The sequence below is a fragment of the Phalacrocorax carbo genome, chromosome 9, assembly GCF_963921805.1.
Source record: "Phalacrocorax carbo chromosome 9, bPhaCar2.1, whole genome shotgun sequence".
NCBI classification, from domain to species: Eukaryota; Metazoa; Chordata; class Aves; order Suliformes; family Phalacrocoracidae; genus Phalacrocorax; species Phalacrocorax carbo.
Window position 1 is genome coordinate 27,364,920 of NC_087521.1, and position 19,842 is coordinate 27,384,761.

General features: G+C 39.2%; 1 protein-coding gene across 9 annotated transcripts in view; it reads left to right on the plus strand.

Annotated features, from left to right (window-relative positions):
• The first annotated feature begins 299 nt into the window (after window positions 1-299).
• KLC1 (kinesin light chain 1) overlaps window positions 300-19,842 on the plus strand; it is a 46,418-nt gene continuing 26,875 nt past the window's right edge. For 5 of the 9 annotated variants that reach the window (XM_064460850.1, XM_064460855.1, XM_064460852.1 and 2 more), the window contains exons 1-2: window positions 300-702; window positions 17,981-18,242. In XM_064460850.1, the coding sequence (XP_064316920.1) occupies window positions 17,982-18,242 (261 nt within the window). In that variant the 5' untranslated portion in view covers window positions 300-702; window position 17,981. Of the gene's footprint in view, window positions 703-14,647; window positions 14,707-17,980; window positions 18,243-19,842 lie in introns of all 9 variants that reach the window. The other 4 variants (XM_064460853.1, XM_064460857.1, XM_064460858.1 and 1 more) reach the window with 2 other exon arrangements.

Genomic DNA, 19,842 nt, shown 5'->3' on the forward strand with positions numbered 1-19,842 from the left:
GGCAGTGTCCTGCTCCGAGCCACCGTGGGTGCCGTGAGGGAGAGCCAGGCTTCGCTCCCCACTGACACCCGCAGCCCCTGGGGTGTCGGCGGGTGGCCTCGCACCGGGAGGCCTTCACCAGCATTCCTCCTCCCCCTCCCGGGGGTCGGGGGGGGGGGGGGGGCCCGCGGCGCTCCCCCCCCCCCCGAGGGGAGGGATGGCGCCATGCGGGGGGCGGTGGGAAAGGAGGGCGCGCGGGGGCCTGTGGGAGAAGACGGCGCAGCCGCCATGTTGGGCGGGGCGGCCGGGAGAGGAGGGCGGGGCGGGTGCAGGGGCGGCGACACCGGCGGCGACAGCGGCAGCCGGGGCGGTGGTGGCGGCTGCCTACGGCCGTCAGCGCCCGCTCCTCCGGGGCTGGGCCGTACGCCGACCACCGCGGCCGCCGAGCCGGGCCTGTCAGCGCCCCTCAGGGGAAGCACTCCGGGCGCTGTGGTGCCGACCCGCTTTCTTCCTCCTGTCTTCTTTCCCTCTCCTCAGTCCTCTCCCCTCCGCCCCCCCAACCCCCCCAAAAAACCCTTTTCCTTCCTCCCTTCCGCCCGCCCATCGCTGACATCCTCCTCCGGTCGCCTCCTCTCTCCCCCTCGCCGCCGCCGCCCCGGGCTGCGCGGCCCCGGCCGCCTCTGCCAGCGCTGCGCACATCACCCGATCCTGCAGCACCGAGCGGTGAGCGGGGGGAGCCGCCCGCGCCCGGCGGGGTGTGGGTGTGTGTGGGTGTGTGTGTGTGTGTGTGCGGGGGGATGTGGTGGTTTAATTGTTTTTTTTTTCCTTTTTATCTGCCCTTACGGAAACAACAAAAGGCTGCGCGAGCCGGCTGGTCCCTCCGCAGCGCCGCTGACAGCCGGCGCCCTCCCTGCGCGCAGGGGCGGCGGTGGCCGGGGGCTAGGGTGGGGGGCTGTTTTTCGGTGTTCCGTGCAAAGCTCCCGGTGGGTTCCGCTCACCGCGGGGCTGCGGGAGGGAGGGGATGGGCACGGGCTCGGCTTTGTGCCCTTTCCCTCCCCCGGCTGCCAGCGGCGCTGCGGCTGGGGCCGGGCGCCGCCCAGGGAGGGGGCCGGGGCCGGGGCGCGGAGGCCGGCGGCCCCCCCCGCCCGCGGCTCCCTCCGAGGGGCGGGCGGCGCTTTGTGCGCGCTGCGCCCGCTTGGCTGGGTGGTGTTGCTGTGTGCTGTCGCTAATTCGGAAATGGTGAAAGAGGAGGTGCGGGCAGCTCCTTCTTGGCTCTCGTAAATAGCGACCGGATTTATGTATTGTAGGTCACCTACCGTGCTGTAGTCGGGGGCGATTCCTAGGCTGAGGTCTTGGCCGGATTTCTACATTAATAAAATAATGAAGAAAAACGTTGGTTAGGTACACGTTATTCTCGCAAAATGACATGAATGCATAACTGACTTAATTGATAACTGTATCTTTAGGGCAGAGATTAATTAGAAGGACACTACATCTAAGACTTCCGAGACTAAAATCTTACTCATTCTGGCTTTGTGTTTCTAATATCTTTAGGTAACAAGATGCCTGATTTGTACATCTGCATAGCACTTGTCTGTTATCATAGAAAGGAACTTCTTGACTCCTTATTGAATTCTGTGTTCTCAGCATATTGAAGCACATTTTAATGACCAAAGCGGCATCACCTGGTGTAATGCTACTGCCTGGCATTTTGAAAGCTACTAAATCAGTGGTGGTGCTTTTACTCTCCCCCCCGCTGTCCATGATTTCCATTAGTGTATATGATTTAAATGTAGCAGCAGTACTCAAATACTGCACATGGAATCGGAATACAGAATCAGAAAATAAAAGCAGCGGGAAGAAAGTGAATATGTGTTTTTATAGTTTGCTTTGAACAGCAAAATGGTGAGCAAATGTCATTCATGATATAAAGTACTTTCACAGTTATACATAAATATACATAAAATAAAGATTATTAAAATGTAATTCTGGTATTCTTGCAGTGGGCAGAAGGTTTAGTAACAACTAGTCTGGGAAGTAATTGTCTCTTTCACTTCTACTTGTATATTTGCACTTCACTTAAATAGAAATGTTATGCCCAAGGGAAGCTAAAAAGGAACTTTCGAGATTCAGACAACTTAGAATTTTAATTTAAAAAAAAACCCACCACACCCAAAACAACCCAAACCAAAACACCCCCCCCCCCCCCCCCCCAAAAAAAAAAACCCAACAAAAATAAAACCAACACCTTTTTGAATGCACAATTGATTTCAAACTCTATTGGAAAATTGCTTTATTCTAATTGATTATGAATTCCAAAGCTTCAGCAGAACATGATAGAACATATTATAACCCTGGGTTTATAGACACAATTGAAAGTAACACATTCAGCATTTACTGGCAGCAGAGAGAAAGCTGATCCATTTGGTGATTCTGAGCAGAAGGCCTTGTATTTTCTAAGTCGCTTGCACAATTATTTCTGTGAACACATGGTTTAAGAGAACCTTTTTGTGAAATTACAACAGATCTGGAGAAGTCTAGCAGTTCCATTTAGATATGTGTTTTATATAATGCAGAACCATGTGGGTAAATGCAGGGAATTTAAATTGTCAGTTCCTGCAACTCACACAACAATGCCGTATCACTTCTGCATCATGTTGCAGTTAAGAGTTTGGCAGCCTTTCTCTTTCTGAAGGATGGTGATGGACCTGGATGTTCCAGTAATGAGAAATTCTAACAGCAGTTTGAGCTTGGATTCCTTTCTAATCAAAGAAAACATGCAATCACATGTTATTAAAAAAGGGAATAAAGTTACCCCCCAAACACCTGGTGAAATAGCCTTGTTTACTGTTTGTCAAATTACTGTGATATGCTAACAGTGCCTGATTAATGGAAACTGATTTTTAAAAGGCTCTGTGTTTGACAGACAAGGAATTGCATACAAAATTCTCAGTTAAGTTTGCAGGACTGCAGAATACAATCTTCTGAATGTTTTTTGACCTACAAGGATCAAAATGATACTGGGCAGACACTTAAGGCATGTAAGACCAATTGCTCCTTCCTCTGTGAAGAACTTGCCACGATAATGTCAGAAAACCCTCACTTGCGTGCTACTCTTACACAGTTTATCTATTTATGTGTGCTTATATGTGTATCTGTTTGTATATGCATAAATACCTACACATGCCTCTTACTGAATTGGGAGTTTGGGGAAATATTGTAGCCTCATATTCAGTTCTGAGTCCATTTAATGCAGCTTCTGTTTCTCTTGAGACATGTGGGCTTGTGCTTTCATTTCTTCCTCTGCCTTCTGTGGCAGATGTGCAGTTTAGTCTGGGATTAATAGCATCTCTCCGCTGTATAGCTCATGGTTATTTTAAAACTTAATTCAGTGTACAAATACTTGTGAAAATAATGATTTTATAAGAGGAGTGGAAAATAAGGAAATTTGGGTAATTTAATAAATAAACAAAATATACTTCTGCATTTAATGTTGAACAGCATAATAGCAGACAGTGATGGGGACAGCCATGCTAGGTCTATTTAAATAAACATCTCTGTAGTCTGTCTGCCTCCAGGGTGGCGTTCAGTATGACACAACTGTTGTAAAAATGGACCAGTTCCATCATCGTTGCAATAAAGTGGCTAGTCATAGGCTTTTTTCTTAATTCAGCCTGCATAATACTTTGTGTTTCCAAAGTATTTTTTAATTGTTTTATACAAACATTGTAGTTACCTTGAAGAAAGTTTAAGAAAACGTCTGTTTGCAATGTTAGCTCTCATTTTCCTTCAAACAAAAGCATGATGCATATAATGTCTAATATATACGTTGTGGTAACCAAGTACCAGTCAAAGACAGATTGTTCACTCTAAAAAGAAACTTTTTTGACTTCAAAATATAGCTGATTATAATAGTTATATCCTGAGCACAGTTGGCTTCAGGTATTTTTGAGGTATTAAGGCTCTCCCAGTGATTTCTGTAGTGAAATGTTTTCCTTTTCAGAAAGCAGGCTGTAGAAATAAGTGTGGTTCCTTTGACAAATTACTTAATAAATGCCTGACCAGAAAAAGGTGCACTTATGCTGGCTTAAATTTGCTGAGATGCTTTTGTTGCCTTCACCTTATGGGGTTTAAATTGGGCACTTTGGTAGAGGGTCAGAGCCAGAATTACAGGTGCTTTCAGAGATGGAGGAATTATTTCCCATAGGGTTTTGTGTGAGCTGCTTTGCAGGCATCAGACATAAGATGACACTATACTTACAGTTTGGGGTTTTTTTTTTTTGTGCTAGACAATTAATATATTTAATAATGACAAGCCATAGCGAATAGGCAAGTGTGAGGATTGAGGATGTATGCTTCCAGTACCCATAATATATTTGGGAATGTGGACACAGGAGTTGCTCTCAGAGGATGAACACTAAAGCATGGTTAACACTAGATACGCTAATTTCTTATAAAGTATAAAGAAAATTAATCTCTGGTAGCTGACAGTTTCTTCAGATTCAGTCAGCTAAGAAAACATGCAAGTAATAGCATCTGTGTGTTGATTTAATGACTGTTTCTTTGAATCTAGTTTCTCTCCTGTGGACTCTGTTGCTTAACTCTTTTTAGCTCAATCAGAAACAATCTTTACTCTGGAAGCTGTTTTGACACACATGTAGAATTATATTGAATTTATTTTGCCAAATAATAATTATTGGTCATCTTTCTTGCTCAAAATTAGGAAGCATGGGATCATGTCATCATCTATTCCAAATACGTTTTCCCTCTGTTGTCTACATAAATGTGCAGATTTTTTTAAATTGTTCCTCAATATCAAGTCTTGCTTACAGGTAAAAGCAGTAAAATATCTTTTGCAGGTAGACTTAGAAGCGAGCAGTTTCCTATTTTGGTTCTTTTGTAAATATCTGCCAGAAACCCCATTCATTGTATTAAGGTTGTGTTTCTGGGATTATGTCAGAACTATGGCTGATTTTATTAAATTTTGAAGTGACTAGAGCAAAGAATGTAACCAGTCTAGGTAGTATTAATGGCTTCCTTACGTATCAGTAGAGTTGAGGTGGTGGCTAATTATGCTCTACTTACTGTGTGATGTACCCCAGTAAAACATTTAAAAAGTTAACGTTGCACTAATTAACATTCAGAAGGTCAAGAAATATCTGACATAAAGCAGAACTTTTTGGTACTACTTAAAGAGTTGTATCTAAAAATCAGTCTCTTTAAAGGACAATACTTATTTTTTTTTAATTATCAGTTAACTATTATCTTAATTCTTAGTAATCTGCATTACATACAAATGCTGATATTATATTCATTAACTGTTTCTTAAATCCTGTGCTGCCTTCCTTTTTGGCAGCATATTACTAATAATATTTTATAGTGTTCTAATATTGTGCTTTGTCTGGAGGCAGCACAAGTAGTTAAAAGTTAACAAAAAGTACTTGCAACGTGCTATTATTTGTGTGTGTGTGTGCCATTCCACAGTGTAGAGGGTGGTGGTTTTTAAACTTGTTAAAGGATTGCAGTAGCTGCATTCCTGCAATGTATCTTGAGCTTGTTCCTTACAGCTGACAGTAGTTGAATGATCTGCAAAACACGTTGAACAGATTTACAGACTAGCAGGGGGGGAGAGAGTTCTGTCTTGGGGGTGGTTCTGCTTTTTTATTTTTTCTGCCCTGAACAGAATGTTGTGTTTAAGATTGAGTGCTTTTATGGATGTGCCTTTATCAAACAATGTCAGGCTGAATAGTGTAGGAAAGTTACAGTTCTATCTGCCTCTTCCAGCCTGAGCAGCTTCCGTTTCAGGGAGACTGCTGTTACTCCCTCATCCCTCTTGTCTTCGCCAGGAGTGGATTTTACTATACCCTCACCTTTAACATTTCGCCTGAACTGGATGTTCTTCCCTGTCCCCTCCCCCACAACAAATTTAGTGTGTGTTTAGAGGGAGAAGCGTTCATTAAAAAAGTGGGTCACCCCTTCCTCCAGTGTAGAGGGTGGCTGTGTGTAGTCAGACTAATGCAACTAGTGGGATGGTAATCTGGGAGGCTGTAGTGGAGGTTACAGGTTTGACAAAGGAGGTGGACAGCAACCTCCTAAAACGTTTCTGCTGGCAGAATGGTAGTATGTAATCAATGTGTAATATAGTTAAGCTCTTCTTCAGTCTCAGTGCTGGTTCATGTAGTCTCACACTCGTGCCGCTTGTTTCGTGTCATCATTCTGTTAACAGTTTGCTGCATGGCAGCATGGGGAAATGGGTGCATTTTGGCTGTGTTTGTCCCGTTTGTTCTGTCCCCTCACTGCTGACTGAAAAATAATCCCATAAAAGGCACACATCTTTGGCTTGGTTTATTATGGACAGGAGTGCTTGTGCTGGCATGATGGAGGATGTGAATGAGATGTATGGCTGCATGAGGAGCATTACCAGGTTATTATCTCTAAGCATCGCCTGAGTGAGTGAGTGCTCATGATCTGGTGTTTGCAGGAGGCCAGGCCAGGTGATTTGATGGCCTGTCTCTGCATTCCTCTGTACACAGAAGGTATTAATGTGAGGAAGATACAAGTGTGCATTGTTGTTTGTTTACCATTTCCCTGGATGTGCCCTGGTTGCATTCAGTATAATGAATATTGCTGTATTGAAATATGGAGGGGTGCAGGAGTTGTGATGATGTTTGACAGTATGTCAGCACACATAATCGTGACCTAGAGGTCTTACTAGAGGTATGAATGAATGAATCTTCAGGAAGACATGTTAGTTTTGAGGAGTGGTATGTTTTGGGAAAGTTTGGTGTGCGAACCTGATCACTATGCCTACCATAAGGCAGAATTACGTTTAATGGAGAGGATGTGATAAAACTGCTTCATAGGGTTCTGGTCTGGGAGTGTTCTGGAACGCAAAATGCTGGTGCTTGTTGGGCATTCCTAGGGCTTAAAGCAATTGTGCAGAGATGACAGGTAGTGTTTTGTTATGCTACTGATGGATGTCTTAGCCAGATGGCCTCATTTTTCAAAGATTTGTAATCCATCCTGTATCTTTTCAAAAGGCAAGAGACACCGTGGGGTGACTTTGACTCAGTGTCCCAGTAATTTGCTGTTACTTAATTACATCTCCTTTCCATTGGTCAGAACAGAGATAAAGGCAGATTAGTGATTCAGTTATTCTGCTTTTAAGCTTTCTTATTCAGTTAGTATCAATTTCTCTCACAGCACTTTTAAGTTAAAATGCTGCTTGTTGACTTTAGAGCACACTTAAATAGTGTATTCTAACAGCAATATTTTAACTTAGAAAAAATTTCTTAGTTTGGAGTTTGTGCAGAGTGCAGGTAGAGAGCAAAGATGCATGGCATATTTTCAAAAGCAACAGTCAGTGAGGTTTGAATTACAGAATTACAGTGCCTGCTTGTAGTTTGTGTGGTCATTGAATCTTGATCCCCACCCAGTTGTTGTGTTAACAAATGGCCTGGAAATACACTTGCTGACTTCCTCCCCTTTCCTTTTTTCCTCTCGGCCTGTAGTGTGGCTGCATATGGAGCAATGCTTGCAAGTACATGATGTGTTGCTTTTAACGGCACAGTTGTTTAAGGAAGTGGCTGTTCTGCCATCCGTAGTAGGGGGATGCTTTCAAAAAATATTTATCCAAGCGAGATGGTTTAAAAAATAATATTTAAAATGTAACTTTTTAATTCTTTTGTGTCTATTTTCCAGTTAATGCGTGCTCTTGTTCTGTGTCAGTCCACTAGCACAGCGGTGCACTGCAGCAGGATGGTGGGAACTGTCACACTACTGTTGTTACCACAGCCAGTATTTCAGGAGTCCCAAAGGAGCACCCAGTGCCCTGGCACTTGCTAAGATAAATCAGGAATGTGAAAGATCACTGGAGAGGGGGCCAAAAGTATGGTTTCTTTCTCAGGTGTGAGGGCACAGAAAGTTAAGGTGCCTTTGTCAAATGCTGACTTAGGGCCTGCTGTACTGCTCCGTACCTCCTGGCCCAGTAGAGTTCAAGACCGTCTCAGTAAGCCCTGCAGATTATGGAGTATGTAACAAGGAAATTATTTCCAATCCTACAGCAGAATCAGCTCTCTGTTGTAGTAGGTGAGAAGCAGTGAATGTTACGAGGTGGTTTTTCTGGATAATTGCACCACTTGCTTTGCTTCATATGAAGTGGAATTTGTAAGGTGTAAAACACTATTACTCTGTGTGATAATAGGTGATTGCCATTGAAAGTATCAATTTTGATGTAATATTTAATGGCATAGAATTATTTCCATCTCAATATCAAGGACAATGTCTGAACAATTTAATTCTGCAACTCTTTCTGTAGTAATTTTGGAAGAGTCAGGTTAGTGTTTTGTATTTTATTTTTTTAATAGCTAAAGGAGCAGGAGGCTATTGTCCCCAGAGCTTTTAAGGAGGCTCTGTACATTTTGTGCATGTTAGTGTAAACCGTTAGATAGCTTCAAAACCAGATTTAGGGATTTTTTTTAAACCTAAAGGCTAGTGTGTGCTGAAGCAATGTTAGTGGATGTTCCTTTTATGTCTGCAGAGGAAATAGCTCGTTTTCTCATTTTGGTTCAAATAACCCTTGTTTTCAATGTCCTCAAGCATGTAAGAGCAATGTAATCTGTACTCGTAGTAAATTTTCAGCAAAGCTTCCCACATAGGTCTAATAATATGAGGCAAGATGTGTCCTTCTCTGCCCTTCCTGCATGCGTTTTTTTTTTTAAATGGTTGTAGGTATGTCATAAAAAGTAGATTTGTTTAAGATCGTAGGTCTGATGTTAGTAAGTGGAAGCTGATGGGCTTTTTAATGTATTATGGAAATCTGATTTGGTGGGAACATTCCTGTGCTTTTACCGAAGTGCTATTTAGAGTTAAAATAAATAGATAACGTAAATGGATGCTTACTTTGATTAGTCAATAAAGCAGTTCTTGTCCAAAAATAACAATGCAAAATAGGAAGAATTAGTGTCAAGCTCAAAAATATTTTGTCTGTGCTGTTGACAGTCTAAAATTGCAAGACAAGTAACTTTGAAAACACTTTGATGTTACGGTACATCTCTATTCCAGTCTCAGATACACTGTCACCAGCTAGAATCAGGCTGTTAAAAATGTCTTTATCAAGACTCAAGATTCACATGATTGCATAAGTCGGCAAGTCCATGAAGAGCCAAGAACCATTTCCACACAGGAATAGATGTAGATTCCTGGAATATTGAGGGTAAAAGCTGTGGAATTTGATAGTGATGATGGATTTGTAACTCAAACTGTCTTGACAGTATTTATTTAAAAATAGAGTCAAAATTTCCTTTCAGGTCACTTAAAGTAGGTAATTTACGAAGCATGTCTTCATAGCTACAAAATACTAAATTACAATACAATTTTTTGAATAATCAGCCTTGATTTTTCTCTGATGTATCTTTGATTCTTGTGACAAACATTTTCAATAACTAAGGATAAATATAATTACTTTTTAAATGATTCAACTTCTGCCTTCTCATGCATTTAGGTATGTTTATTCTGGCTTTATGTAACTACACTTAATGCAGTCATGATAAATTTGTTAAAATGATCTGGTGAGATGAACTTTGTGGTCACGAGCACAAGGCAAATCTTCTGTGGCTCAGACTGGTATGTTGTGTCAGTGTTTTAATGAACAGGCGAAGTGCTCTGCTTTCTTGAGGTCCATTGGTGGTTGCTTGGAAGTGTTTATTAGTGCTCACAAGAAACTGAGGAAGTGCCAGCTTTGAAGATCAACAGATGCTGTTTGCTGTTGACGCAGAAGTAGTACAAAAAAACAGAGACAGCTCCCTTGCTCCAAGGGGTAGGAGACTTTGTGATTTGCAGTCTGTCTGTCTCCAGAAGCTTCATGGACATAACTAAAATTAACAAGTTGACATTAGGGCTCTTTGCCTAAGGCTACCAAACAGTGGAAGAGGCTTGTGTTCAGTTTTATTATTCTGGAAAAGAAAGGGGTTTTGATCTTGCCACAGGTCTGAGGATATTTAGTAAGTATGTTGTTTCACCTGTAGAGTAAGGAAGGTATGTACCACCAACTGGTAGCAGATGATAGTAACCTTGATTAACAAAGAATTAATAAGCATGTACCTTCTTCAAAGTACAGCTTTTGGTGCAGCTCCTCTAGACTCCTGACTAGGTCTGCTGCACTGCCACGGACACACGCCTGTCAGATTTCTCTTGCACTTGCTTCAGCTTTGGCAAAGAGTAATCTTTGATGTGATAACAAATGCATAGAAGGATCTCATTTCCATCCAGCTTTGTTTGAAACCTGAGATGTTAGAAGGACTTGGGAATGTACACAGAGAATAATTTTTTCTCTTGCATGCTTATGATACATGCAAACTGATGGTAGGATCCAAACAGATGCCACTTCCCAGAGGAAGAATAATCCACTGTGATTTTAGGATATGTCCATATTCTGTGTTTTCATTGCTATCTGTTTTTAGTATTTCAGAAAAGTAAAATGTAGCAGGTGAGATGTGGCGGAAAGAGGATACTCCCCTTTGATTCCTTTTACACAAATAATGGGGTAGGCATAGTAATTCATAAGGGGGTAGCTCTATCATCTGAGGGTCTCTCCATCTGCTGCAGCACATGACCAGGAGGAGCAAGGTGGGATTTGGCTATGGTCTGCAGCATTATGGAATTCCAGATACAGTTGAAACTAAAAGAGATTTTGGAAATGGTTAGATTGGTAAATCATCTGGATTGTCTGCAGTTAAAAGGATACAGATTTGACTGTATTGTGATAATTGAAATGGTAGCTAGTAGCTAGTGTTTATTCAGTGGACTATTGTCAAGGGATTGACACCATAATAACCCTTTCTTTTAAGAGGAAGAATAATCTATGTAGTTACAGGACGCTTTTATGTTACTGAATACTTTCATACTCTATCAGGATTTTTTACGGAATGAACTGTTTTAGCAGGAAGTCATAATTTTAATGAAAGTAGTTTATTTGCTACAAAAGAAGGCCGAAAGCTGAAATTACTATGGAGTTTTTTTGGCAGTTATCCTTGATATGTGAAAGAGTAGTGTTACTACAAAATAGTGTTAATATTGTTACTTATAAGAATGCAGACATGATTGCTAAGAAACAGTATGTGCTTCATTAGTGTTGATGTAATGTGCAATAGAAAACTAAATAAAAGGACTCCACAGCAGTGCAAATCTTCATAGTGTCATCCTTGCTACAGGTTTTATAGGAGCTATTTTTGCTATCATCTCTTTTATTAGCAAATATAATTTGTTAGCCTGCTTATCTCCTTAATAATTTTTAATCTTCCAAAGAATTTAAAGATTTCCCCTGAAAGGTATGATTTCTTTTTTTTAATAGCAGGCTGCAATGTTAAAAGATTCCAAGATTTATCAGGGCAAATGTACAGTGGTTGTGTTCTTCGGCTAAACAAGTACATAGTCCCCCTTGTGTACACATAGTTTAATGCAGTAGATGGGCTTATTGCTAGCCATTGGGGTTTCCTAGAGTCTGATGCAGTGTTTTTCAGAGGTAGATGCTGTCATGATGTAGGGGTAGAATGTGTGGTGGTGCAGCCTCTTCCCACTGATGCAGTGTGGAGGGTAGGCTGCAACCTGGCAGGCTCAATAGAAAAGCAACAGCCATTTAGTCCAGTGGAAATCTCTGCCAGTATTAAAGTTTTTTTGGTGTTTTACATTTTTTAGTCCAACTGTCCTATGCTTATTGTGCATTTCTTCAGAAATTCGTGGGTTAGCCTTTATAAAATGCTAAAACTTTACAAAATGAGTTTGTCCGGTTTGCTTACCAACACAGATATTTTGTGGTGTTAAGGTTGTAGGTCAAATTATGAACATGATTCTGAGCTTTTATTAGGATACGTGCCCTTGACATTAAAGGACTGCAGATGTCCTTTTTATAGAATTTACCTTGCATACCTTCGTTTTAAACCAAACAGTAGAGCAGACTTCTGCATTCAGGGTTAGCTCCCGGTTGAAGACTGGCAGAAGGAGCACAGTAAGGTTTTTTAAATTCAGATGCGTATGAGCTGGAAGTTGATAGAAAAAGTGACTCCAAGGGCTTAATTCTTTTTTTCAAACACATTGGGTGTTCGAAGACTTCTTGGTAGCTTAATGCTGGTTGCTAGTCATGTGCAACTCTGTCTTACCTGCTTCTGGTCAGTGATTTGCGGCCTCCAGTATGTGCTGCTGATTGTTCTGAGTTATTTTTAAGGTAGCTTGTGTACATGTGTGCTAAATTGTGAAGGCGCTTTCTGAGATCATGTATTTGGAAACCTGAGGCAGTACAGAGTGTGGCAGTATTCTGTTTATAGAACTGGGTCAGCAAGTATACCTTAAGTCTGACCTCCAACAGGACACTGGTTGCAGGTGCAGTTCTAGACTTTCTATTCTGTAGAGGCTATGAGCTATGAGGCTATGTGGATTCAAATATAGTATGATGAAAAGAGTGATAGGTAGCATTGACAGTGCAGCTACAGTCCTGAATGTGTCAAGAGGAAAAAGCTACCCTGTTTCTTTTGTGGGGTTAGAGATGAATGTATTGGAATAAAATTCCTGAGGATCATTTTAGTTAAAAGGAGGGCAAGTCAAACAAAAAGAGAAAGATTATAAATTTACTTATGTATGAGAATATGACTTATGATAGCAAAAATGGCCTCATACAGAGATTAACAGATTAAAAAAAAATATTTAAGTAACCATTGTTCTTGCACACTTTGAGATTTCTGACTGTAAACTATAACAGCAGTATATTCAAACTAGAGTGTTTCTTATCCCAACCCTTTTACAAATACTTTTCTAAATATATGAAAGACATTCGTGGATGATTCATCCTCGCCATTTCTGACTAGTGTATGCCGCTGAGCTGCTTTGTTAGGAAGGAGTGCAGTTAACACAGTATTGGGCATACTGCTTGTGTCCCTTGGCAGACTGTTTCTCAATTCCTGCCTTTGGTGGTGGTTTTCTTTTTGTGCTTGGAAGGCTTGTGATCTTTTGAGGATTGTTTGAGAAAGCAGTTTTCCACATTATGAAGATCAACAGTTAAAGCAGTGCATAGTATTTCAAGATAGTGTGTGCTATGATGTAATGAGATGTGTTCTTGGTCTGAGCAGGGAATTAATGACTTGTAATTTGTAATTAATGCAAAATGAAACAAGTGCATGCCAGATGCAGGATGCTGAGCCTTGCCATTTAATTAAGGAGAAACTAAGAATGAAATTGGGGTTAAAAGCCCTGAGTAGACTGATTATCGTTACGAAACAGTGAATTGATAGATGTATATATTGGAGATACAAAAAGCTCCAATTAGTATATACTATATCTTTGTGGAATTTGCAGTGCTTGTAGATGACAGGGTCCCTAGGTATGGCTTGAGCCAATGTTGTAGTAGCTTTTACTGTTAGGAAGATGATTTACTATTTCTTGTATGCAGACATATTATTCCACAATTTTGAGTTCTGCCTGCTATCTGTGTATTCAGAGGAAGAAGTTTAGGGAGAATTAGACCTGTCACAGCAGTTTACAGACTTTGTTGGTGGGTTTTTTTATTGTATTTTAAACTGTATTTTAAAACAGTAATGATCAGACATTAGATACATTAATAATTTATCTTCCAAGCTTTTAGTACTTGAAACCTGAGTATTTAATAATGAAAATATCAGCACTGAGAAGGGGATTCTTAGGGATACGTAGCAAGGAAATAAAAATAAAAAAATTAGAACTGCTTTGTTTATTTGTCTTTAGGACTGATGCTAATCTTTAGTCAAAGGAAAAAAAAATCTTGCGGGTTTCTTAGAAAAATATTCTTCCTTGATAAGTTCTCCTATGTAAAGAAGGATTCACATGATTCTGTGTTTTGGTTCAAGAAATCTTTGTGGTGATCTGCAGGGAAATTACAGTTTTTGTAAAGTTGCTGAGTAGGAAAATCTATTTATGTTTGAGATCTATAAATATGAGTTGAAGAGCTTACGTAGCTAACTGTGATGTGTGTATGTCCGTAGGAGAATTTAGGCACAAGTTGTGATGTCAGCCTTAAAATTGGTTTGCAAGTTTTATGAATAACAAAATAATTAAACTGATTAAAGATACTGCCATTTAAGTCTATATACATATGAATACATACATAGAATATGACATATTTGTGTGTGATGAGATTATCCCAGCAGTTACATGACTGAAACCCAGTAGGCTTGGATGTCTTTTCTTTATACTTTCTTTGGTTCTGATTCTTGCCATTCTCAATCCATTTCTTTGGCGTTCATGTTACAAAATTCTGCAAAAACCTCTTTAGTAGGTGTCATTGCAGGGCTTTATATGTTGATCTGTTAGAGTTCATTAATTTTTGTACGTGATCTACACAGGCACATATTTAATATGATACGTAAATTGTGTAAGCCAGCTGGCTAGTCTGTAACTCTGGCTGTATTACATATTCCCCTCGCCCTGCCCCCCCCTTCTGTTTTCTGACTAAACCTTTGTAAATCTTTTTTTTGTTGTTTTGTTCTCGATTGTACACTAAATTAAAAATTAGTATTTGAATCTAGAATTCCTGTCCTATAACACATAAAATTTGCGGTGTCGTGTATACAGGATAAAACTGCATACTGGATAAAACTGACAGCAACTTAAGAAGCCTTTGACTGTGCCCTTTTTTTTCCTGTAGGGAAAAAAATAGAGGAAGAAAGAATTAACATTTTTGAAAAGTGACAATAGAAAGGCATGGTAGGTTTTGTCTTTTTTCCTCTCTGTACATGCATGTCTACTTCCTTTATACAAACTTAACTTTTTTGCTTCCTGTGTAGGGTTTGTTGCCTCAGGGTATGGAAAACTAATTGTATTATTATGTATTCAAATCTGGTCTTGTTTGATGAACAGGTAATGCCTTTTTGTAAAACATATTTTTAAAAAAATCATGGAAATAGCATCACACCTCTGTGCTACTCTTAAAATATATTATTTGTTTATTAATCTTACTCTTACAAAGAATCAGATCTGATACAATGGTAAAATACATGTTTATCCTCCTGTTTTCTAAATTATTGTCCCAACCACAATCTATAAAACTCTGAAAAACGTTGTCAGAATTTTCTGTAGTGTTTTATACAGAGATAATTTAAACAGACACCCTACGAAATTTATACAGAAAGATTTATTCCTTTCCTGTCAGTGGGAGAGATTAGTATTCTAACAGTTTTCACTAGAGGAGTCTTGAGAATCCTTCTTGGCTGCATGGACCTTCAAATCAATCTGTGCCTTGATGTAGCTTTTGACTTGATACCAGCTCCAGTACAGTTGCTTGTACTGGTAGCTATGAGGCAGCAAAAGCTTATAGGTATATTTGGTTTAGAATGAGATGGCTTAAAAATCTGGCACACTGGATTGAGGCAAGAAGCATGTATTGGTAAAGCAGGTCTACTGTTGGGATGGCCTTTAAGTATGTTTTTGCCCCATTGAGTTTAAACCTGCTTTTCCTTTCTTCAGAAGCTTTTGTGCTGACTTAGCCTTCATTAACTGCAACTTCAGTGTATTCAGCCAGAGCTGTGCGCCTGATTCTATGATCTGACAACCTTTTTTTCTTATAATAACAAGTTAGTGTCCGTTTCACGCCTTAGATGTTAATTGTGCACACAGACTTGTCTTTTGGCTGGATTTCATATGTCTGATGGTTATTTCCCAGGCTGCTACTATTATTTTTGCATGAAGGCTTGACCATTGCAAGGCCTAATGTAGTTTTTGGTATTACTTCCTTGATTTTGTGTTCTTTTTGTAACAGTGAATGGCTGTTAACCACCACAGTCAAAGTTAAATGAATTAAAAGATGCAGGTTTTTTTGAACAAGATCTATACATGCATTATACATACACATGCACACACCTGCCTTCCATCTTTGGTATAGAATGACTACAAAATATTGAAGCATGCAGAAAGAATCGCTACCACTGTTTGCATAACAGGCAAATGATCACATACTTGTTTTGGAATGTTGTAGAAAAACTCTAGGTATTTAAAAACCGTATTTCTCAAAACTTCTCTAATACAAAGTGGAAGTCCCTATTCATTAGATAGTCTTCTGATGGTTTTATTTCCTTACAGTCAAAGGTTGTTTGTTGCATTGAGGATGGAAATTGCTAATTGAAGGCCTGAAAGCATGCCAGCAATAATTAGGGTTGAGCTCTGTGCTGAAGTTAGCATAATCCATAGCAATCTTGTATACCACTGTATATGTTGAAAGCATTTATTTACAAATTTGAGTTACATTAAATTGCAGTTCATTTTTGGACACAATTTTAGAGAGGATGTGCTTGAAAAATGTCATTTAAGCATTCTGGGTAATAGTTCTCAGGTTATAAATGGGAAATGTGTAAATATCATTCTGCTCATCAGGTTTTGGTGAGTTGATTTCTTATGCCATGCTAGGTTAGATGTTTTATACAAAAGTATGTATATACTCTGTATTACATATATTTGTGAAGATTAAGTTCTTGTTCAACTGTGGTAAAACCAAGTTCACTGCTTCCCCAAATTTTGTTGTCAGACAGTAGGTTATTACAAAATAAACCAATGTAGTGTACAGCTCTTCTGTGACAAATGGGTATGCCTGTTATGTATCATGTTGCAGGAGATCATAACAAGAAGGGTGGTTTGAGTGTATCTAAAAAGAAAGAGCAACCTCTTTTTATTGTAACATGAGAGCATAAGAGCACATCCTTTTGGCTGTTGTCAGGAAGTGGTGCATATATGCATGTTCCTTATAGCACTCTTACTCAAGGTTTAAGTGGATGTAATATTTTTTGGCTTTCTTCTGAACCCAGACTTGTTTCTGTACAAAGTTTTAATACAGGTTAGCTAATTGATTTCAAATGTTAGTTTATCAAAGCTTCCCCAAGTGTCTTCATATAGATGTGATAATTTATTGCTTTTGAAAAATCTTTCCTACTTTCTTCTAATTTATTCTTCCTGGTACACTTGAAGATATTTATATCGTAAATATAAAGGAACAATTTCTTAACTGTTTATTATATAATATTTTCTGGTGACATTTAAAAATTATCAAGTGATTGCTGTGTCTTCTATTGGTATTCTTACATTGTGATAGTTCTTTGTCACTTCAATAACAGCATATATAAAACCGGAGTTTCTAAACCTTTCTGGGTATTTATTTGCATTTGGTAGAGGCGTTTACAAACATCCAGAAATTGGCTAGCTGTAATGTACTGACAAAACAGCACGGTGAAATGTTTCTTGCAAGGGTTGTGTATACAAACCATTTTTTCTGGCATGAGACAGCTGTTGCAACTTCATCAAAACAGCTGCATCTAGACCTGTAGACAGCTGAATGTCTATATGTAACTGTAGAGTTACAATAAGAATGTAAAGTAGTCTTAAGGGGCAGCTGTTATTTTCAAAATATGTAGTGATAATAGCTTTTGTAGCCCTTGGAAAAGGATGACGATGGTGTTTCCTTCTGACTGGAAGAGGATGATTTTTCTCGTGACTGACTGCTTGATCAACCCTTTAGAGGGTTGGATGGTATTTCTTCAAATTCCAAGCTCTAGTTTGTGGATATTTGTACAGATACTTGTAGATTAGTGGCATCTGCAAATAAGATATATATATATATATCTTTATATAAAAGCTTTTGTATATCTATGTAAAATGTCTGCAACTTTGCTTTTGCACGTCCTGGAGACGCAGCCTGATTCTTCAGTGCTTATTAGAAATTCTTCTGCCATGTTGTAATACAGATTTTATTTTCAGTTGTTGTTTGGCTTATGATTTAGTGCTAATATTAACTCTGGAAATAGAAGCTCAAAAACTTGAAACACCGTTGAAAACCATGACTTAAAACACTGTAAAAGCTGTGCAAAAATATTCTGAATGTACATTTCAAATTAGCATGTTTTAATGACTTCTTAAAGGAAAGCTTTATTTGGTTATAGAGAATTGTGTATTTCATTTTTACTTCTGGGTTAACTAGTGTACTCTTCTGTTTCAGAATGTATGAAAACATGTCCACAATGGTGTATTTAAAGGAAGAGAAGTTGGAGAAGCTCACTCAAGATGAAATCATTGCCAAAACTAAGCAAGTGATTAATGGACTAGAGGCACTGAAGAATGAACACAATTCAATTTTACAGAGCTTACTTGAAACACTGAAATGTTTGAAGAAAGATGATGAAACTAATCTGGTTGAAGAAAAATCAAACATGATTCGAAAGTCACTGGAAATGCTGGAGCTCGGCCTTAGCGAAGCACAGGTAAAATTGCAGTACAAATAAAGCATTTCAGACTTTGAGTGGATTTTTGATTCAAGGATAAAAAAAAGGAAGATCATTTAAACTGAAAATTATTGTAGAGGGAGGTCTCACAAATAAGTGAACTTGCTCTACCTTTGAGCTCTGTCATAACCCTAAATTCATATTTTTAGTCCCTTGATTCTGAGATTTTTTTATAGTAGCTCATCGTGCTCCTGGAGCTTAAGAATCTCTGATGTCTATTGAATGTTTTACTAAAGCAAAATTGAATCTAAAAACATTTTAAAGATTAAGAATAGACTACAGAATCTGAACAACTTTCACTGATGCATTAAAGGACTCTGAGCTAATTTCTGGGAACTATCTTAGTTGATAAAGGTATCTGCAGAAGATGAGCGAGAAGATACATGTTTAGTCAGGGTGTCAGGACTGTATTTACAGTCCAGCTTTAGGGTATTTTGTACTAGGTCAGAAACCTGAAATGATGTGATGCAACGCAGTTATCAGTATAAAATGGCAGAGTGTTTGCAAATGAGTTGAAAATGCCAATGAGTTAATTTTGTATTAATAGGCTTTACATTAGTCTATAACTGTGCTCAGTCTTCTCATCTGGATCAAGCTATTATTATTTGGTGGTCTGGAAGTTGTGTGCATTGGATCACGGTGAAGTGAGGGCTGAGAGAAATGAACAAATATGGACTACCAGACATGGGAAGGTAGAACCCCTGGACCTTGTGGTACAGACTGTCAGGCCTTAGTATATTGTACAAACTTCGATCCCTTGTATTGGAAGAAAATACTAGAAGACTTATGGACTAAAATTGCAACAGCTGAGTTTGTAGAAGATTTGTGAGTTAACGAGTAGCTTCTCTTTCCCAGCTTTGACATGGTGTTGGGACTTCAAAAAGCTAATTCTGATTCTTGGCTCTATTGGATTCAGCAGCCTCAGTAGCAGATGTTATTGCCTTCTTTGCCCCACATGGTGTTTTGTGAACTACAGTGGCGAGGAGCCAAGAAGTCTGCATTTACTGCCTTTGTTAGGAAAACACTTCAGACTACTACTTTGAGACCTGATAAGCCTACTCTCCCTGCAGGCTTTGGGTTGCAACAGTGTAGTAATTTTTTTCCTTTTTGATTTACAGTATTTAAATTAAGATATGGAAATATTTTATAGATGTTTTTGGGACATGGGTGTAGGCGTGATGACACATGTTATTTCCATGAAAATGGAACTGACGTTGAAGAAGTAATCAAACTTTTTTTCAGTTAATTCTAGAGAGTAGGATTACAACGGATTTTAGTTTGCCATTGTAGCTTGTAGAATGTTGTTTGAGTATGTTGACCCTATTGTCACAACTTTCCTAAATATACTTTCTGATGTTACAAATGCTACTGTTGAATAGTCCAAGTAATTTAACTTATTAATGATTTTGAATATGTAAATAGGTAGGTGCTGAAGTCTGGAAATTTGGACTGGTATTAGGAGATTATGCCTGGAATTTTATCTTGCCTTTATAGGAAAAAAAGTAGTTTCTAAAGGCTCGATGTATTTTTTTGAAGCCTGAAACCTTCAGCTAAGGATACCATCTGTTTCACATGAAAT